Here is a 22,121-nt window from a genome sequence, read left to right as displayed (position 1 = left end):
AAATACTGGTGTGATTAGAGTAGACCTTAGCGATGGCTATTGTAACTCCAGTGAAATAAAACTTTGGACTGTTTAAAAAAGAAAACTGTCTGTATTATATGGAAGATAAGTGCATATTAACTTTTATAGAGCTTGGAAAGTGTTGTGAGGTCTGCTGAGGCAGCACTTCCCTGTAAGCTGCAGCTGTATTAAATTGGCACTGCTGCAGTTTCATGCTTGGCTTTTACCCTGACAGCAGAATTGTGCCCCATTTGGTCTGTTGGGACTCAGCTGATCTCTTTGAGTGCTTTGGAGCACTCAACTGGTAGAAATCTCTTCATTTTTGTGTGTGAGTGTGTTTATTTATTGATTTTTGGCAGAGCACTCTGACTGCTCTTGCTGAGCTGGGTGAGTGCCCATGGCCAAGGCAGCAATGCCTGCCCGGGCCAGGCAAAGAATGAAGGGCACCGGTGCCAAGGCAGATTGAGGTGAGCAGGCAGGAAATCATGGCATAGGAACCAGCTGACTGGAATCACATTTGATACCAATCAGGAAGGCAGCTGTGTGAGAGGCAGAGCTCTGTGGGACTGAGAAATTCTCACATATGGGCTGCTGTTACATACTCGGGCAATTTCACTTGGACATCCTGCCCTTCCTCAATAGACAAAGACATGGCAAATGCCATGAATAAAGCTGTTTCTTTCTGCTTTGGTTCTTTCTGGCAGCTCCTGCTAGATGTGCTGGGATTGGGGATAGGGCTCACACTGGGATTTTTCCAGAGGTATGTTTTTTTTTCAGGGAAGAGTTCTGGCACATATCTTTTTTTCTCTTTCTTTTTTTTTACATGAGTAAAATTGCAAAGCCACATATGTGTGTTCTGTCCAGAGAGGCCTCTTCATGTTTACCTAGAAACACAAAATCATGGCATGCTTTGGATTGGAAGGGACCTTGAAGCCCATCCAATCCCAACCCCTGCCACAGGCAGGGACACCTTCCACTATCCCAGGTTGCTCCAAGCCCCATCCACCCTGGCCTTGGACATTTCCAGGGATCCAGAGGCAGCCACAGCTTCTCTGGGCACCCTGTGCCAGGGCCTGCCCACCCTCACAGGGAAGAATTGCTTCCCCAGTATCTGATCTCCTTAAGTTTGAAGCCGTTCCCCCTTGTCCTGTCTCTCCAGGCCCTTGTCCAACGTCCCTCTCCAACTCTCTTGGAGCCCCTTTAGGCTCTGGAAGGCTGCTATAAGGTTTTCCCAAAGCCTCTTTTTCTCCAGTCTGAAGAGCCTCTTTCTGGAAAAATACATTATTTCTTGGTCCAGCAACATTTGTTCTGGGAATTTTTGTTCGCTTTTTATTACTAAGAACAATTAAATGTTTGATCAAAATCAAAGATGAAAGGCTTTATGTGCCTATAAATGTTTAAGACACAGAGATTGGTAATACTGGAATGATATTAAAGTTACTAGATTTGAAATCATAGGTTTCAGTACTGGGGATATCATTCCCTACTATTTCTTTCTGTTTGATGCTTTTAGTTTCTTTTTTTTACTACCATATGTCTTTTGATAACTCTGTGTTTTCTTCATGTTTCATTCTAGAAATTGGTCCAGTGACAATAACCACAGATCCCAAGAAATTTCAGTTTGAACTTAGGGAACTTTATGTTCAGGTGAGTAACTTGTTTCTTATGTGGTTCTAGCAAAGACTGTTTCCTCATGCTAATCTTTCCTCTTGTGCTGATATTCCTGCTGCAAGCATTCATGAGGAGGTAGATCACTTACCTCTGTCATTTTGCCTGCACAAACTGCCATCTTCCTGCTCATTCTAATTTGGGATTATGATTCATTCCATTGTTTTAGTTTACATCGTATGGAGACATGGTTCGATAACACAAGAAGGAATAGTTAGGTAATGTTAACATTTAGTTGGCATTTTCATTAGTCCTGCCACTTGTTCACAGACACTTTTATGGACTTTTAATGTGTTCTGGAAATTATATTCCATGAACACCATTCAAACAAGAGGACTGTAAGACCCATCAGGTTTTCCATAGGCACTGCCTTCCCTGCCGTGCATTACTTGGCACTTACTGATTCAAAGGCTTCTTAGAATCACAGAATATCCTGAGCTGGAAGGGACCCACAGGGACCATCCAGTCCAACCCCTGGCCCTGCACAGACACCCCAACAATCCCACCCTGTGCATCCCTGGCAGCGGTGTCCAAACACTCCTGGAGCTCTGGCAGCCTTGGGGCCGTGCCCATTCCCTGGAGAGCCTGGTCAGTGCCCCAGCACCCTCTGGGGGAAGAATCTTTCCCTGATCTCCAGCCTGACCCTCCCTGACACAGCTCCAGCTGCTCCCTCAGGTAATATAAAGAAAGGGGGAGGTATGGGAATGGAGTTATCCTTACTGACAGAACATATGTTGCTATTGTCTTATCTTTAACCAAGGAAAATGCTTCTGACCTGTGGTGAACCTTGCTGGAGTCAGTAGTGCCAGACAGGCTCTCCCTCAGAAACTGGCACATGGTGTAATCCCTGTAAGAACAGACTGCTTGAAGATTACTTTAAAAGTTGGCAGAAGGTTTGAAATCAAGAGAAAACAATAGCTGTTGCAGTTTTCTCCTTCATGGGGAAATTCAAACTTCAAAACTCCATCCAGTTTTCATGTTTTGTTTCCTCAATAGTTATACTGGATGGTAATTGCAGCTGTTTCTAAGGTGGGTGATTTAGGTGAAGCTTTTGGGAATTTCAAACTCTTCATTTCTAATCAAGTTGTTTAAAAGTTTCTGTCTAGTGAATTTTAGATTTCTTTCTTTAATGCTGGCTGATCGCATATTTCATAATTACTTTCAAGATGTGCTCATTCTGCTGTATGAAGGCTGACACTGACTTGTAGTCATCCATTGTATTGGTGAAGGGCCAAAATAGAAATCAAAAAATGATTAGAACAGGACCAATAGGTCATCTTGCAGTAGAGAAAACATGAACACTTCCTACAGCTTTGTTACCAGTATTTTTCCAAAAAAACTGAGAAAAGTTGCAAGAGTGAATGTTGTGGAGGTAGAGGAACTTTTGAGCTGGGTTCATTTTGAGACAGGGCATGGACTAAATATTCTCATTAATGAATAAAGCTAAAATGAAGGTGAAGAGAAATTATTTCAAAGCGTCTGACATATAAAACATATAATATCAAAATATGCTCAACTTGTCCTCCCTAAACGTCAGGGTAAGCCCAGCTCTTGTTTTCCATTCATGTCATAGAATAGTTGGAGGGTCACTTGGCTGGCATTTGACATCGGGTAAAAATTGGACTGTGTACATTTCACTGCAGAAACTGGGCCCTGTTCTTTTTACATTCAGAGTGATAAAGGACATATTGCTTGGATACAGGATCAGCTTAGGAGGTATCACCTATATTTCATCGGTGAAATTAACTGTGAATCATTCTTATGGACAGTGTGATAAGAACGTGGACTTGGGCAGCAATGGCTCCTTAATGTCTTTTTTTTTTTTTTTTTTTTTTTGGTTAAGGAGATTTTTTTGTGTGTTTCTGTGGGCCTGTTTAAACTGAAGGGAAAATGAAGCTTCCTGAGCTTGACTCACCTCAGCTTTTCCAGCTACCAACTAGGTAGTTGTATTTAATTTCAATTTGGAGAGAAAGGCAGGAAATACTGAATGGAAATTTTTCTACTTTTTTTCTTTGAGTAAAGGCAATACTAAATGTTAAATGTTAGGAAGCAATTCTACCTGTGAGGGTGGTGAGGCCCTGGCACAGGGTGCCCAGAGAAGCTGTGGCTGCCCCTGCATCCCTGGAAGTGTCTAAGGCCAGGTTGGATGGGGCTTGGAGCAACCTGGGCTAGTGGAAGGTGTCCCTGCCCATGGCAGGAGTTGGCACTGGATGAGCTTTAAGGTCCTTCCAATCCAAACCATTTCATGATGATGATGTTTTGTTGTTCTACCAGCTGCCTTTTAAGAGTAGTATTCTACATTATGGGAATAAAAAAGTCCATGCTTGTTCTCAGAACAACCATTTAGATCAGTAGTGCTTTTCATGTTCTATGCAGAAAACAGATGCTGCCATATAGAATATTATGAGATGATAATCAAATAGACTTGAAGTGGGAATAGAAATTTTCCTGTTCCAAGTAGGTGTCTGTAGAAATTAGCTATTATTTTGACTTTGCCCACAAATTAAAGCTTTACATGGAAGAGTCTTCTGCTGAAAGAACTTGGATATACTGATGTGTCCCACTGGACTGTATAGGCATTGCCAAGATAAAGTTCTGATGTGTGTCAAAAATCGTCTTGGAGAGTTCTCTCTTGCATTTTAGGCTGTCTGGAGTCTACCACCTGCTTTTCCCATAAAAGTAAGGCTACATTTAGGAGAACTGACTTTGGAAAAGAACAATGGTCCTTATATGACTTACAGAAAGAACAGTGACCATGTGCTTGTTCTTTAGCATAGGTGAGAAACTTATTGATATTCTTGGTTTGAAATTGGATTAAGGATACTGATAGATTAAATTTGTTCCCAACATGAACATTTCACTGAGGACAAACATAATTCTTGAGTATGAAGGACTGCTCTCTTTTTGCCTTCTTCTTTCTCAGCATGTGTAGATTTGTATATACATATGTGTGAAGGCATGTTGATTGTAAAAATAAAAGAAATTTTATATTTAATATTGAATGTGCAGAGATCTGTTGTAGATGATGGGGCAGGTTTTACAGTTTGTATCAGCTCTTTGGAAAGTTCTGTCTTCAGTATGCCAAGTTAATTTTTATGTAAGTTAGTGAGCTTTTATTTAAACAGTATTTCTCCCAAATTATTTAGGGAGAGGAACTAATCCCTTCCTATAAAGATAAAATCATACTTGGAAGCATTTTGATTGAACACAGGGTCTGAAAAACCTCCAGCTCTGCAGCTGCTGCAGTGCAGAGCTGTGGGAGCACTGCACCTGTGCCCTCTGCTGAGCTCCCTGTCCCAGGGTGGAGTCCAGGACAGGTTTTTGCTGCTCTGGTGTCCAGTGATGCTCCTGGAGCTCGGCACTGCCTGCCTGGGATCATTTCCCATCTGTCTGTGTCCCTGACCTCCTGTGACTGCTGTGTGCTACCAGAGCAGAGGAGTTGTCAGCCAGGAACAGAGCATGTGAGTGTGGGAAATGGGGCTGTCACAAGAGCTGGAGCTGAGCACAACATGGATGAGAGTGAGCATGACACCAGCCAACGTCAGGGCTCTTCCTTTCACTTTATTTTCCCTTTGGAATTGTTGCAGTTGCTGCTTGTGAGTGTGTGACAGTACTCTCCAGAAACCATAAAATCCTTAGGGTGGAAAAGGTGAATAAATGATCAGAGGCTGAGGAAGCATCTGTCTTGAAGGTCTCAAAAGAAAGTAACTTATTTGATATGTTTTCTTCCGTAAAAACAAACAAAAAAAAGTTATGTTTTCTTTCTACTTGTGAATAGGGTGGTGGAGACTGTCCAGAGATGAGCATTGGGGCAATAAAGATTGCTCTAGAAATTTCCCTGCCTGGCTCTTTCATCTATGTATTTACTGATGCCCGATCCAAGGATTACAGACTGACCCATGAAGTGCTTCAACTCATCCAACAGAAACAGTCACAGGTAATGAGGGGATTTGCATTTCCCAGCTGGGTTGTGTGTTTAATGCTGTGCTTTGCTCAATGACAAAGGATAGAATTCTCCTCTGTGACACTCAGTGAAGTCTTTTTACAGAAGGGACCATAATACTGCATTCTAAGGATTTTTAAAATTTTTATAGAGTTAACTGATCTGGTTAAGGAAAAACTGAGTGGAATATTCCTTTTATTATTGTGAATTAAATAATGCAACTGAATCTTCTACCAGTAGATCTGTTTTTGGCCAGCTTATCACTTATGTAGATTTTTTAATGTTGTTCTAAAAGAAGTATTGTGTAAATAACAGGGCTGATTGATTTTTAAAGGGATTTTTGTCTGTTCCTTTTCTTCTGCTTTGCTTTTTCCATCAGTACTGAGTGGAATGACTCTATCCGTGCAAAGTAACAAACCCATCCTGAGAGACACATTCTTCTGTTGTCTTGCCTTAATGCTGCCTTGGCAATGCTTTCCTCACCTGTGCACATGTGCCCAATGATTTACTGATTTTTCTTTAATCCAGGTGGTATTTGTGCTGACTGGAGACTGTGATGACAGGGATCATATCGGTTACAAGGTCTATGAAGAAATTGCCTCAACAAGTTCTGGTCAAGTTTTTCACTTGGACAAAAAACAAGTTAATGAGGTAACTTTGCTTGAGTTTTGCAGTAGATAAAGAAAACAAGGCAAGAGTTATACTCTAAATCTTTAAACCCACCCTGATGGTGGGTTAGGGAGCAGAAGGGGGAACTTCTAAATGTTCTGCTTTTAGTATGTGGACTCTGTTCCAGCTTTCCCTCCCTTCCTTTCTCCATCTTCTATATCAGGATGCAGTTCTGTGACTTTTGTTGACATTAGGGAAGTGTGAAAGGCCACATCTCACCAGGTCCTCCCCAACTTCCCTCTGCCTGTGCCAGAAGGCTTCCAGGAGAAGAGCTTTTAAAAAAAAAGCAGTTCTGGGCTCTGCATAGCCCTGTGGCCTTTCTGCTCAGAACAATAGCACAGTATCAGCTTTAAATGAGCATTTGGTGAGCTGCTACAAAAATGTTCCCCACATAGGATAGGTAGTGTGAACTCTCAGGTTTCCATTGTTCACAGAGTCATGAAAGTAACTTTTTAATTGAGGTTATCATTGCAATACTTTTGCCACCTCTGCTGCCCTGCTGGTAGCTGTGGTTCCTCACCCACAGCCATGAACGACTGTTTCCTTTGGGAATGCCCGTGAGTCTCAGACAGAAATGAAACTTCAGAAGTGCGTGAGAAAACAGTTTGGAGAGAGGTGAAATCACATGGTATTTATCTGGAGAGCTGGAGTTGTTTATAAATGTTGTAAACATTCCCCTTTGAATCCCCAGTATAGGCAATAACTAGCTGAGGTTTTTAAATAAAAATTTATTCCTCCTTCTTTCTGTCCTAAAATTTGGACAATGATAAATGTTGGACATAAATTGCATTTTTCGACAGCTGTTGCTTAGAAAAATTGAAGTTCTCATTGGGAATGATAGAAGCTGTTGCTAGTGATCTGAAGGTGATCAAAAGGAGAAACTTCCCAGAAGATTTATCCTCCAAAAGTTGGGTTAAAATTTGGAGGAAATTACCTGCTTGTTCTGTGCAGATCCTGGCCTGCATTTTTCTATTATGTATGAAGGGTAAAACTTCTCTGTGACACTCCATGAAACCCCTTTGTACAGAAGGGATCATCATGAAATTAGATGATCTTTAAGGGCCCTTCCAACCCAACCCATTCTGTGACCCTCTGATACTGCCAGTGGGGAATGCTCTTTGCCAGGATGGAGTTTTAGGATAAAGTTTTGGTTTGATTGTTGTGATTTTGTTTTCTCCTGCCTTTGGGAGGTAGAAGTGAGCAAATAAAATCATTTGTAGGTTCTAGGCAGCACCGTGTTCTGGAGTGGAGCTGGCACAAGCTGCTCTCCTGGCTGCCTGCTGCTGCTTTCTGAACTTGGCACTTCCCTGTTTCTAAGAGCTCCATCTTCTGCCAGAAAGGATAGACTGTCTTGGAATTTTGGGTAAGGTTTTAAGCAGGGGGTTTCAGTAGCCACTTTCACCCCCTCCCAGCTTTATCTCAACATTTCTTTTGAGTAAATAATCATAAAATTGTAGAGTCATAAAATGACTCCTGGGTTGCAAGATATCTTGAAGATCATCTCATTCCCCATCCCCTGCCATGGGCAGGGGCACATTCCACTATCCCAGGTTGCTTCAAGCCCTGTCCAGCCTGGCCTTGGACACTTCCAGGGATGGGGAAACCACAGCCTCTCTGGTCAGCCTGTACCAGGGCCTCACCTCTGCACAAGAGCCGAGGGTGAAATCAATAGGTGATATTTTTGCAGGGTTTTTTTGAAAGGAAGGGAAAAATACAGCCTGTGGCCACTGGAAAGAGATGCTTAAGCAGTGTGAGAGATTGCTTAAGGTGGAAAAAAACCAAACCCTAAATCACTTTCAGAAGTCTTCCACAATAACTGCTGAACAATTTGTGTTAAAACCGAACCCAAAAGACTCTGCAATTTTAGTGATTATTGAGCTTACATAAATCTGTGTCTGGGCCAAGTGACTATGAAAATGAGTTGACCAAATTGCTGCCATCCCCAATAAAACCTTCTCTGTGGTTTCAGTTCTGGATCAGTATTGATTCCAAGAAGCACATCCACCAGTGGGTGGATGCAAACCAACAGGACATCTCCTGATCAGCTGTTTATGGGATAGCCCTCAGGCAGGATTCAGCAGCAATCAAACAATCACACTTGCCCTCCTTTTTCTCTGAGGAGTCGATGATGTGTAAAGAATGCAGTTTATAAATGCTGAAGCACACTCACTGTTGTGGGCCCAGAGACAGCCAGTGCTGGATTGGGGATTAGGGAACAGCTACAAAGTCCCTGCCGAGTACCCTGCCAAATCAATGGCTTGTTTTGTTAAAACATTTTGATTATTCTACCCCCCAAAAACCCAAACAAAGCTATTTTTAGTGTATAAAGTTTCAAACTACTCCTCTTGTTCTTGCCCTTTGAGCATTAAGTGCAGAATGAAGCAATATTCTAAGCTAGATACAAGGAAACACAGCAAAACAGTACTTGATACACATCCAGTGCTTGTGTACGGGGAAGACTATGAAAATTTCGTGCCTTTTTTTTACTTATGAAAAACATCTTCTGATTTCAAATACTACAATTAACTTGCACAAAATTATTGGTGCTTGACAAAGTTGTGTTGGGTTCAGTCCAGCAAAGCATGCAGTACATAAGTATCTCCACTTACCTGCTGAAGGTAGCTCATCTAAGAGTCTGGGGTGAAGATCCTATTTTTACAAATTCACTGTGATTACTGTGCATTAGATAAATGAGAGTATTTATGTAGTTAGGGTGTCAAGGCCCCATCCCTGGGAGTGTTCAAGGCCTGTGTTGGGGCTCTGAACAACCTGGACTAGTGGGGTGTTCCTGCCTATGGCAGGGGTGTGAGACAAGATGGGTTTTAATGCACCTTCCAACACAAACCATTATAAGATTGTAATATTCTGAAACTTTGTCCCCAGTGTCTTGGAAAGCCTTTATCAAAGTGCTTTATCAAAGCACTGAAGTCCTGGTTTTGAAATGTGTTTCTTTAGGGTGAGATTTCTCTGGTTGCTTTTGTAGACTCAGGGCTTAATTTGCAATAATTGCTTGAAATTTAAATGAATCACAGAATATCCTGAGCTGGAGGGGAGCTGCAAGGATTGAGTCCAACCCCTGGCCCTGCACAGACACCCCAACAGTCCCACCCTGTGCATCCCTGGGAGCGGTGTCCAAATGCTCCTGGAGCTCTGGCAGCCTTGGGGCCGTGCCCATTCCCTGGAGAGCCTGGTCAGTGCCCCAGCACCCTCTGGGGTAAGAACCTTTCCCTGATCTCCAGCCTGACCCTCCCCTGACACAGCTCCAGCTGCTCCCTCAGGTTCTATTCTCACAGCATCGAGAATATGCATCAAACATGAGTTAAATTCCCTGTTAGGAGCAGATTCTCTATTTTCATAACTGTGTCCAATTTCCAGGAGGTACTAATTTTGACTTGAACTGAAGTTACATTACACCACACCTAATTACCCTACTGTAACGAAATTCCTCTAAAGGGTTGTGATGCTCACAGGTTTGTACTGATGCCAGAGTGGGTGTTGAGATGAACTGTGGTGATCAGCAGAGTGTGAATGTGGTGCTGTGGAAAATAGTGGAGATTTATTAGTCACTGGCAGTTCAGGTTATGTCTCCGGGTTGTTTTGATTGATTGTGGCAAAAATGAGTCATTCCTGTGTCTGATGAACTGGACTGATCAGTGTGGATAGAGCTGGGAGTTCACGAGGACTGAGCTGGTGAGTGGTCTTTTTCCATTTCTTTTAGTGTTGGAGCACTTGATTTTTCTTATTCTGACCTTTCTGTAAGAAGGGAAAATGATCCTTAGACTCCTTAAAAATGCATCTTTCTTCCTGATTTTTAAAATAAGTAGAAATGGATCTTCTGTATACAGAACATTGATGGGAGGAGAACTGAGAATGATGTGGAGGTACAGCTTTGACTTTGATGGAAGAAGGGGATGTTGTTGAGTGACTTGCAAGCTGGATGAACCTATATGGGGGAAAAAAAGAGAGTTTGGGATTGGGTGAGAAGCCTGTGAATGAAAGCGATGCAGTGGATGTGACGACATTGAGGGGGGGGCTGAAGACAAGACTGGTGGCAGAACATTTAGAGGGGATGGTGCAAAAGGGGTTGTTGTGGGGAAGGTGCTGAAGGGTATTGTCTGTAAGATCACAGGGAAAAGGTCTGGTGGTGTTCACTCATGAGTGCTCTGCTGTGAACAGAGGTCCCTAAAACCCACTGGAGAACGTCTCATTTCTGCTGGCTCTTAGTCCTCCCTGGGGATGGCAACCCAAGGGTTACGCCAGCACAGCTCAGGTTGGTGTTACAGGTCCCTGCTGTGTGTGACCAGTGTGTGTTTGGATGATGCTGCAGAGAAAGCAGTTTGAAATCTTGTTTCGCTCAGTTAAAGATGTAAAAGGCCCCTTCACTGCTTTTCAAGGATACAATGCAGGTGACAAAGTCAAAAGTTCAAAACTGCAGTTTAAAATGAAGGTTTCTTGCACATCCCTGTTTCTTGCCTTCTGTTCTCCCTCGTCCCAGGCAGGCATTATCCATTTTCATGGAAAAAGGAGGAGTGGTTTCATGGGAAAGGCAGCTGAATGCTTCTATTCTGAAGATACATAATGTATAGTGAATGCCAAACAAAGCAGAGAAAAACAAATAGTTACAGCTGGTCTTTCTCTGTTTTCTATGGAATTTGGAATCTCTGGAAAAAATAAACCATGATCATGTATCTAAGGTCTGTCATAAAGCAACTGCAGAAAGGCTTTTGAAAGGCAGTTGAAAACAGGCAGGCTCAGTTCTTGTGGTTCCTAACTTTGAAGAGCTTGAGATCCAACACCAGAACATCAGTCATGTGGTTTTCATACATGTTATAGTTACATATATAATTTATGTTTTATTTTTACAGTATTATTTTCTCATGCACTGTCTCAGTTGCATTTTTTGATGTGCATTTAAAAACATTGCTAGAATATTTTTCCTCTTTGTGTGTAAGTATGAACCTAAATTTACTCAAGCAATGAAACAGTTAACCTGAAATCCTGTTGCTTTGACTGCTTGAGAAATATTCTTGAGTCCCAGAATAAACAAATGGGAATAGAGACCATGCTCCACAGATTTTCCAGGTTTCAGTATGCATTCCAAGAAATGACCCGACAGCAGGGCAGGTTGCAAGAGCAAATTTTCCGGGGAAATGTTATAAATCATTGCTGTATTTGCCCTTCCCCCTCTAATAATATTCATCACGTCACATTTTGGCAGAACAACAAAAGCTGCTGTTGTTTTGGGGGCTTTCTGTAAAGGTCCCAGAGGAGAAAAAACCTACTTCCAAACCAGTGTTACAGCAGTATTGCAAACCTCTTTGGAATGACAGGGTTGGGAAATGGATCTCCCAGAATTGCCTATTGAACTTATACAAGCAAGCTGCTGCCAGACTGCAGACAGCTGGGTCACTCTGTTCCTTCCATTTTCAGTTTTGATCTTGAAAAACTCAGAAACTGAAGTTCATATGGGTTCATTGAATTTTACAATCCGTTTAAAAACTTACCTGTGGAGGTGAGATCCTAGAATTAAATGGGAACTTTGCCATATATGTCATACAAAAAAGTGTCATACTCATCTCACTCTGAGTAGAACATTGAAATTTCTTTGGAATCATATTTGGACCCAGATGTATAATTTGTAAAGTAGAACTTAAATGAGTTGGATCTTTTTGAAGCCTTGTGATTCCTGTTCCAGGCTTGTCTAAAGCAAACACAAGTTGCTCCCTAGCTGGTGTCACCAGCTGTTGCACAAACCCCAGTTCTCTCTTGGGCCACGTTACTGCAGGGCTTTGAGCAGCACAGGCAATTTTACTGTGATTTTTTGGGTATGTTCTTTTGCAAACACGCCCAAGCACCTCGCTTGTGCACACCCTTGGGGAGGGGACACCTGGTCAGTGCTGTCTCACCCTGTGCTGGGAGCACTCAGCACGACTCAGGTGGGGCATTCCTTAGAGTGGAGGGGGAATCATTGATGAAAACCTGCCCCCACCACTTCAAATGTGTTTTCAATGACACCCTTCACTTATTTAAATTTATTTCATCTTTGCACAAAGGTTGCTGGGCATTAATACTGTAACGTATGAGAGCAAGTACACTGGAATCTAGTTTCTATCACAAAGTCATCTCACACACAAACCTATGGCATATTTCCATTTTTTCATGGATAAAGTAGGTAAGTTATGCCAAATAAACCAGGGGAATGAGGTTCTTTTGAGCAGCGTGTTTAATTTGGTCCTAAGTTGAAGGACTTGCCCCAGAGACCCCCAGTACTGATGGGTAACACATCCAGGTTAGTTTATTGTTGGTTTCCAAGTTTTGAACTGACATAATCAGAAGAAGGTTCTCCTTTACAAGATGTTTCTCAATGCCACTCTAGTCAACTGCAACTTAAAATCACGGTTCAGTATTACTGAGAGTCACATTCACATTGTTATACAAACCCAATATTGCTTCAGTAGGATTTAAAAAATATGCTGCAGCTCTGTGATGTACAGAGGTGATGCAAAATCATATAGTTTGACAAACCAGGTATGTTTCTGGGGAGGTTGGATTGGTTGTGGTGGGTTTCTCTTGGCTGATTGTCGAACTCCCTCTCAGCCACTTACCCCATGCAGAGGAGGAATGGGTTGAGGAAGCTTCTGGGTTGAGATAAAAACAGGGAAATCACCAGTTGTTGTTGAGGGCAAGACTAAGTTGACTTAAGGGAAATTAATTTGTTGCCAATTAAAATAGATATTTAATTATTCCTTCAGGCAGTGGGAAGCAAAGACAAGTAGGAACACCTTTGCCTCCACTTGCCCACCTCAACTTCTCCCCCAGTTCCTCCTCCCTTCTCCAGTGCCACCAGGAATGGGGTTGTGGTCAGTACACAAGGGTTTCTCTTGGCTGCTTTTCTCCTCACACCTTTCCTCTCCTTCACTGTGGTCTCTCCCATGGGCTGCTGTCCTGTCCCTGGCATGGGAGCCTCCATGTCCTGCAGGGACATACCTTCCAAAGCCGTGTTCCCCTCTAGTCCCACCTCTGTGCTGTGCCTAACAGTCATTTCTATTAGGTGTTTTAGGGGAAAAAAACCCTGGAAAAGTCCACAGATAGCAATTACTTGGTACATCTGGATGAGGAACTTTTCCTTCTTGCTTCATGCAACTCAAAATTGATGACTAGAAATGTCCATAGGTTTGTATCCCTAATTCCTTTTTAAAGGACCTGTGGTTGTTGTGTAGAGATGTATCCAGGTGTGCTAGTGTACTCCTTTAAACACCATGCTGACCATGGCTTTGCCAGTATCTTCTGTCAAAATTTCATTTCCTTTAAATATTCACATTTTAAAAATAAATTAATACGGAATCTCTACAAGACAGTAGAGACAAGCATTTTATCAGAAACTGTTTCAACAGCCAGTACTGCTGACAGTATAGTAACAACTGTTCTTTTCTTTTCTAGGTGTTAAAATGGGTTGAAGAAGCAGTTCAAGCCTCCAAAGTGCATCTCTTGTCTACAGACCATCTGTCCATGGCTGTAAATACTTGGCAGATCCCTTTTGATCCCAGTCTGAAGGAAGTTACAGTGTCCTTGAGTGGTCCTTCACCAGCAGTTGAGATTCATAATCCTTTAGGTGAAGTACTTTATACTTTCTTTTGTGATAGTGAAAAATGGGAAGGAAAAATCCCTTCTGATATTTCATTTTTTTTCCCAATATTCTATGTTTTTTTTTCACTTGGAGGACACTGGAAAACTTCCTTATTCTGTCCACTTCATCTCACCTCCATCTTCTTTGTTACTGTTTGTCCTTGCATTCCGAATTGCTGGGTACTTTTGCCTTTCATCTCTTTATGTATTCCCTGAACCATCATTTAAGGGTTGTACATGATGGTTTTATGTGAGGAAAGTTCAAACATGGTCTGGCTTTTTTGAGCTGTGAGAACATTCAGAACCAAACCTGTCTCTTCTGCCCATCTCCAGCTGAGCAGTGTGTGATGGGAAATGCAATGACAGGTTTGAAGCTAATTTGTAATTGAAGCTATTTTAAACAAATCTATTTTTTATTACTATGTTGATGCCTTAAGAACTTGGATCAGCACTCCAGAAATAAATTCAAATCATATTTTGTATTCTCTGAATGCCTTTTGCCTGAGGATGTAGCTTAAGTTTTAATATCTTGGAAATATTTTATGCCCAGGATAGGTTCCCTGCAACGTGGTCTGGTCTGTCCTGCACTAAGGCATTCTTGTTTACAGGAAAGAGATTTGCTCAGTGTCTGTATTCCAGCCATGCCAACACACAGTCCTGGGTGCAAGTGTCAGGCTTTGCTGAAGCTGTGATCCCACCTCTGTTTGCCTTTCTCATAGATCAGCTCCATGCATCTAAATCCACGGGGTTTCACTGCAATTACTCAAGGCATGTCTAATAGGTTTTGAAAATGGGCACTGGGACATCCCAGTCTCCACTTCCTCTTTCCCTTTAGTGCTGTGAAAGAGCCAGCTGAGTTTTAGGGCTGATGGTTCTTCAGGGTCAGCCTTGAGGACGCAAAATCCCTCTCTAGAGACCAAATTCCTGCATGCAACCACCCACATATAAATGAAAGTTTTCAGTATTCTGTCAAAGAATTATAGGGAATTTTGGCTGTTGTAAATGTCATTGACTGCTAAGTAGTAAGTCAAGGATCAGAAATACATTGGTACAAAACAACAACATTGTATTTACTCTCTGGTTTTTTTAAGCAATACTGTGTTTACTCCATCCTGTATTTACTTCCTGTTTACTTGCCTGTTTTTTCAGGCAAGCAGCTCAGTAAGGGATCAGGACTGAATGAATTGCTAAATATCCACAACTCTGCGAAGGTAGTAAATGTCAAAGATCCAGAGCCTGGAACATGGACAATCAAGGTAAAGTTATTGCAGAACCCATGTATGATTGTCCTGTAGCATATAAGGGGGTTGTATAATGATTTACTATGTTATTTATCATAGATACTCACAGCTGTTTTACTGTGTTACCGTAAATGTCCTGTGATCTTGTATTTAATATTGTTGTATACCTCTTTATGTAGGTAAAGCTGTATGATCCCAGCTTTCCTAAATAGATGTGGAAACAAGCCTACTGGTGTGGATCCCTTCTGACTGAACTGTTCTATGGTAGCAGTGTAAATACTCTACAGTCATTTTTGGAGGGGAAGGTACCCGGGTGAGGCACTTTATAGGCAGTGCTGAATGGATCCTGCTGTGCATTGTCCCTACCCTAAGCACAGAGGTGTTTTGAAAAGGATCATTAATTCATGTACAGCCCTGGGGGAAGCTGTTGATCCTGCTGCAGAACTGCAGCTACAAAAGCATGTTGAGCTCAGCAGCTCTGGGGAGAATTGTTTGAATGTCTGTCTAGGATGGGGGGCTTATCAAACAGAGGGACAGGGACTTTTTATATGGGCAGATAGAGATGGGACAAGAGGGAAAGGTTTTAAACTGCCAGAGGGCAGGGCTGGATGGGGCTCTTGGGAAGGAATTGTTCCCTGTGAGGGTGGGGAGGCCCTGGCACAGGGTGCCAAGAGAAGCTGTGGCTGCCTCTGGATCCCTGAAGTGTCCAAAGCCAGGTTGGACAGGTCTTGGAGGAACCTGGGCTAGTGGAAGGTGTCCCTGCCCATGGCACTCAGTGACCTTTTAAGGTTCCTTCCAATTCCATGATTCTATCACCAAAAGTGCTGAAAACTCCAGTACAGAGACAACCTGGTAGGCTGTTAAAAATGAAAAAGGAAAAGGTTTGGGTCCTGCTGGATATGGTAGCATGAGCCACACTGGGTCCTGAGACCTTTTCCTACAGTCAGTGCCTTAGGATTCACTTCTGTCACTTGTTGGAGACTTTTAGGGTGAGGGATCAGTGCAGCAAACATGCAGTGCCCTGCAGCCCAGAGGGACAGTGCAGGAAGAGCCCTGTGTGCTCCTGGCTCTGTGATGTGAGCTGAGCCACTGGTGTGGGCCAGCACCTGAGTGCTGGGCTGCAGGAACTGCTGGGGAGGAGTCCCGGGCTGGGGGTAGCACACCTGCAGAGCCAACAGTCCCCCATGCCCAGGCTGCCACTGGTGGCATGCACTCCTGGCAGCAGGACAGCAGCCCTGCCAAGCTATCAGGCTGCTCCTGCAGGCAGGGCCTGGGAGTTTTTTGCGGGTTGGGAGGGTTTTTTGGCTTTTTTTCTAAGCTCAGAATAATGCTGTCTTCAGCTCTGTGGAGAACATGAATAACACATTCAAATTGATGTATTTTGGGTTAAAAAAAATGAAGAACATCTCTTGAATATGTAGTTGAAATATTTTAATCTAACTTTTATGAGCAAGCCAGGTCATGCATTTCTTCATGATACCTGTATTTTGGGCAGTTTTTTGATGTTGTTTGCAAGACAGGAAAGCATCTGTCACAAATCTGTATTTGCTCTTTTGATGATACTCAACCAGCCTGGGAGGGGAAACACTAATGTACAGTCTCTGTAATCCATGTTCAACTAGAAATAATGAGAAGAGACCTAAAGATAACAGTTGGAAAGCAGTCCTGTGTGATAAGGCTAATTCCTGGTGTTTGCCTAGAGACCCCCAGATCCTAGACATGACAGTGAGAGATGTATTTATTTATATTAGGAAATGGTAAAATTTTATAAAGTTATTTTGGCCTTAAAACTCACAAATATCCAAAGGTCTGAGTACTTCATAAAGAGAAATGATTTCTCAGTATATTTTTCTGTGGATTGTTTACTTGGCTTTAGTCACTGGCTTGGCTTATTTAACACAAAGATTTTATGACTTAAGCTTTGTGAAAATTTTATTCACACCATAAGCTCCTTATACAGATGCACCAAGCTTTAAAAACAGAACTTTATCACTGAGTTTGTCTAATGAAATTTTAACTGCCAATTAAGGCTTGATACCTTGAGTTGTTTGGCACAATTAAATATTTCTTTGTATTGTTAACATCCGGCTTACGTAAAAAAGGCTTTAGTGGTGCTATTTCTGGAGTGAAAGGTTAACCAAATAGAAGGAAATATGTTGTTTTAATCAGACAGGCATCGATTTGTCATGGTGTCTAATGGCTGTCCCAAGGCTGTTAGTTATAAGAAACAACTGTTTAATTTGATACTCTCATGCAGCGGTGGCAGAGGGGTTCTCTGGAGTAACCTCTCTTCCAGAGAGCTGCAGGAATTTGAGAACGGACCAGGTAAAACTCCAGGGAAAGTTCAGTGGAACCTTCCAGACACCGGAAGGGTGTGGAAGTAGGTGAGGAGGAAAAGCCATGGGTTCCTGTGCACCTTTGGCAAGTAGCAATTGACCTTTCTTTCTCTGCATAAAAACATAGGAAGTAACTTATAATTACTTTATCTTCTTTAAGATGAAAGACCAAAGCAGCTGTACTCTCCAGAACCTGAAGCTCAGGCTGTTCAAGGGTGATGGATGGGTGGGGGTGGTTCTGATTTATTTTTTGGTGGTTGAAGCAGAATGACAAGGTGAGGGTACAAGGGTACAGACCAGAGGGGAGAGGTACCTGTGCACCCTCTGCTTTCCAGCTGTGCCTTTGGCAGGGGAAGAGAAGCACTTTTAATGCATAGATTTTTCTGTTGAGTTCTGATTCACTCACCATTTTCTAGTAGAATTTGTAAGGGTAAGGTCCTAACTCCCGGATCACTGCCTTTGCAGGCACTAGCACGTGGCAGGGAGTTGTTGATTTGTTGGTGTTGTGATTTACTTCCAGGACAAACTGGCTCTCTTTGCTGACACGACAATTTTAGGGCCCAGGACGTGTAAGCAAAGCTTTATTCAAGGTGCTTTTCCTTAGAACTTTAGCCATGAGGCTTCTCTGTGTGCTGCTGTTAGCCATGCTGGAGTCTGTCCCTGAGCTCAGTGGCTGGCTCACACTCTGTGTGGTCCCTGCACTGCTGATTCCATGTGCTGGCTGTTTTGCAGACCTCGAGCAGCGGGAGGCACTCTGTGCGCATCACGGGGCTCAGCACCATCGACTTCCGAGCTGGCTTCTCTAGGAAGCCCACCTTAGACTTTAAAAAAACATCCAGCAGGCCAGTGCAAGGTTTGTTTCCGCTTTAGTCCGTGTTAAATAGCTTCTAGCCCCCAAAATTGAGTAGAGCTCTATGATGAGCTTTGTGGTAACTCCAGGGATGCTGTGGGTTGATTCCTGGGGGGGCTTTGTATCTGTGTGACATAAATATAGATATTTTTAACTATGCTTCAAAATTGCAGTCCTGTTTCTGTTATTTTTGGAGCATCAGAAAAAGGCCTTAGCCCTGGGGCATGGTGAGGAGTTAATAAGGAAGCTGCTATTTCAGAAACACCTTTTGGAAATCAGTAATTTAAACTCTCCCCAGCTGGGTCTACTCACAGCTAATAAGCAGAACACAGCTCAGCACAATTTAGCCTTTCCCGACTTAGTAGGTAAGGGCTGGAGCTGAATGCTGCATTCATGGGGTAGTGAGCCATGCAGATGGAATTTAATCTTTCATGTTTTAATTATCTGTTTTCTTTAGCACTTAAAATAGTGTGTTTTTGTTTTTCTAGGGATTCCTACCTTCGTGCTGCTGAATACCACAGGGATCCTGCTTCCAGCTAGAGTAGACCGACTGGAACTTCTGAGTATTACAGGGGAACTCCTTAAGACCTTGCCTGTGAAATACTATCCTGATAGAAAGCCCTATGGACTATGGAATATTTCTGACTTCATTCCACCAGATGAAGCTTTTTTTGTTAAAATAACAGGCTATGACAAGGATGGTTATCTTTTTCAGAGAGTTTCAAGTGTTTCGTTTTCCAGTATTATTCCTGGTAAGAGACTTTAACTTGAATTGACTGTGCTTTTGTCTCATCTCAATCAATTAAAATCGAGATCTTGTATGCTTTTGTAACTTATGCAAGTACTTCCTGTGCTGTTTCCTTCCAAAGTTCTGTCTCTAGTTCATGATGGTCAATACCTACTAAGTGGAGCTTTATCAGAAATTTAGCTTCCTCTTAATAAGAGGAAAGGATAAGATGTGTGTTAGTAGCTGTTAATATACTTTCTGGGGAATGTTTCCTTTCTTCAGATGCCCCCAAAGTTACAATGCCCATGAAGACTCCAGGATATTATTTACAGCCAGGCTCTGTTCCTTGCCATGTTGAAAGCCTTATACCTTTTACTCAGCGTTTTACTAAAGATGGCGTAAAACTGGGAGTAGATCAGTTCTTCAGGTAAGTAGCGACCTTTTTTCACAATGCTGCTTTATTTCCTGTTTATAGCTCATGATTTCTGTTATTATTTACTGCTATGTGCTGCCTACATCCTGCTACTTCCAGTCTTTTATTTTTGGTGCTATTCATAAGAGAGGCTGTATTTTATGGAGATATTGATAATATATATAGATCTATCTCTATGATATATTGAGGAGAGTGTACACTCTGTACATGTGATGGGATTTATAAGGTTCTGGCCAAAATTCCCCTCAGCTGTGTACTCTGAAATTATGATAAAGTAAAAGTCTAGAAGGCAAATGGTTTTAATTTGCGTTGTTAAAAATTACACAAAATTGGTAACTAGCTTTGTTTATGAAATACACCCCTCCTTCTGGCCCCAGGGATACATAGAGGATGGGGCATACATTAGTTTGTTTGATTTTTCATGCCTTTCCTGGATGCCCTAGAAGTATGTCTTATGACCTGCCCTAGAAACTTTCATCTTCAGAAAATCTCTCAAAATAGGAAAATTTATGTGGGATATACCAGAAGGTTCTTCAAATTTCTGTATAGAAAAAGAATTGTGTGCTCTTTCTGTGTAGGGTGAGAGAAGAATAATTTAAAAAAAGGTGAATTAGTTAAAATACTCATTAAGTGCCCCTTTTAATTCTGTTTGTTAAAATCAAAAGGGAAGTGTATACTAGTAAACAATGTCAGCAGCCTCCTGTGCAGCCCAAAGCACTTCAGGAGCAGACTGAAGACTGAACTCTGCATTCCCCAGCAGGGACAACATACTCAAGTGACTGCATCCTGCAGCTCCCTTGTGTACTGCTGGCAGTGTGAGCTGCTGCAGCTTTGGTGTGGTTTGGTTTTTAATGAGGTGCCACTGAGACATCGTCAGCCCCAGCACAGCACCTACTTGGGCTGCTGTGTAATGTTTTCCATTCCTTAGGTATCAAACCCCACACTTCTCCTTGTTCTTCACACATCCAGCACCGCTGATTCGGCTGCATTTTTCTTTTTCCTGTTACAGAGCAGATGAATGAACTCATCATCCAAGTTAATTTAACAAAACATGTCTCAAGCCAGATATTGTTGGTCACAGTTAAATAGGATCTAATTCGGCTTGGCTTGTTTGCCTCTCATTTGTAGTGAAGTTCCAGGCAGGGTTTGTCCAGCTTAGTAGTTCAGTGCAGGTTTGAGCTCTAGTATTCCTCTGCATTGAATGAGTTTTGTTTTGGTGTTGAGATGTCTTTACTCAACTGTTTTAATATTTATTTCAAAACCTAAATGGTTTACGAGTTGAATTTCATATTTCTATTGTGACAGTTGTCTATGTGAAAATACCCTTAGAATACTACAGGTTCGGGGTTTCTGAGGAGAAGAGACTTTGAAATTCAAATATTGTTTTTACTTTGGTTCCAGAGGTACTATCAGCTGCAATAATAATTCCTAATTTTAAAAGAGTAACATGTTAGGAAAAAGAAATTTTTGTAGAATGGTAACAGCTTTTTTCTACCTTTCTGTATCCTATAGTAGTGTAGTAAGAAAATTTGGATTTTGCTTAATATCCCAGTGCATTTTTGACCGGTCTGATATAGCAGGACAAGAGAAGTAGTTGAGCACCTCATTCCAGTGGGGAATCAGTGGGAATGGAGCACTAAAGTGTCTTTGCAATCCATTCTGTACTATAAATAGCTGATCCCACCAATCCTGCAGGGATTAGAATTAGCAAAAATAAGACATGAAATTCTGACAAGAAAGGCAATTCCTGTAGTTAATCAAAATAACAATCATGATAATTTAAAAAATTATTCATAATCCACTGATGTTTGTGGTTGCTGTTCAAGTCCAGTAAACCATGCAGAATATATCCCTCCAAACCACATGCTAAAAAGTGAAATTATAGGTTTCATTTCTCCCTGTGAGCCACAGTGAGGTGCTGGTGAGTTCCCAGCTGGTTCTTGAGCGGGGTGGTGGGGAGTGTCCAGGAGGTGAGGTCAGATACAGCCCAAGCACCACCATGAGGTCTGCAGTGACTGAGAACCAGGGGTCATCTGGGCTTTGGAGTTTAAATGATTATAGTTCCCCAGGTGCCCAGACAAAGAGCCCAATCAGCAGATTGCATGTACAGTAAAATGAATTTGGTAGGTAATGGTGGTGCTGGAAGGTGCTGAGTTATCCCATGACACGTCTTGTGACTTGTGTGCAGTTACACCTCCTCACCCAGTGCCCACGTGTGGAGCAGATGCCCCAAGCTGTGTGTTAGTCCTTGCTGCCAGTGTTGGTTTGATTTTTAAATTTTTTTTTGATAGCCCACCGCAGGTTTTTGTTTTGCCGAGCTGTTCCACCCCTGGACACGTTTCCCTTTGTGCTTCTGTTCTCAAGGCTTCCATGTTTGGCATCTGGTGTATAGCACGAGTCAAGAAGGAAGCAGAACAGGATTCCCTAACCTCAGTTTTAACTTAACTTTCCATGAAATAGAGTGTGGCTCTTGTCAGGGTAGACATAAAAGCCACACTAGTCATAATCCATAGTCGAGAAAGATAGAAAGATTCTTTATTTTCTCTACTGCTATTCTTACACCTCTTCACAATAGCTGTGGCCTAATTTAAGATTGGCTGCTTAGAAAACAATGACCATTCAGACCAT

General features: G+C 42.2%; 1 protein-coding gene across 1 annotated transcript in view; it reads left to right on the top strand.

Moving 5' to 3' along the window:
- The window catches only part of HMCN1 (hemicentin 1), a 184,972-nt gene that overhangs the window by 29,180 nt on the left and 133,671 nt on the right, over positions 1-22,121 (top strand). Inside the window, exons 2-9 of the mRNA XM_069022401.1 lie at positions 1,577-1,647; positions 5,447-5,605; positions 6,140-6,262; positions 13,721-13,892; positions 15,056-15,162; positions 18,216-18,336; positions 18,822-19,085; positions 19,343-19,487. Of these exons, the coding sequence (XP_068878502.1) occupies positions 1,577-1,647; positions 5,447-5,605; positions 6,140-6,262; positions 13,721-13,892; positions 15,056-15,162; positions 18,216-18,336; positions 18,822-19,085; positions 19,343-19,487 (1,162 nt within the window). The remainder of the gene's footprint in view (positions 1-1,576; positions 1,648-5,446; positions 5,606-6,139; positions 6,263-13,720; positions 13,893-15,055; positions 15,163-18,215; positions 18,337-18,821; positions 19,086-19,342; positions 19,488-22,121) is intronic.

This window comes from Aphelocoma coerulescens, chromosome 8 (genome assembly GCF_041296385.1).
Source record: "Aphelocoma coerulescens isolate FSJ_1873_10779 chromosome 8, UR_Acoe_1.0, whole genome shotgun sequence".
NCBI classification, from domain to species: domain Eukaryota; kingdom Metazoa; phylum Chordata; class Aves; order Passeriformes; family Corvidae; genus Aphelocoma; species Aphelocoma coerulescens.
Note: the sequence above shows the minus strand (reverse complement) of the source record. Positions and strands in the feature narration are given on the sequence as shown.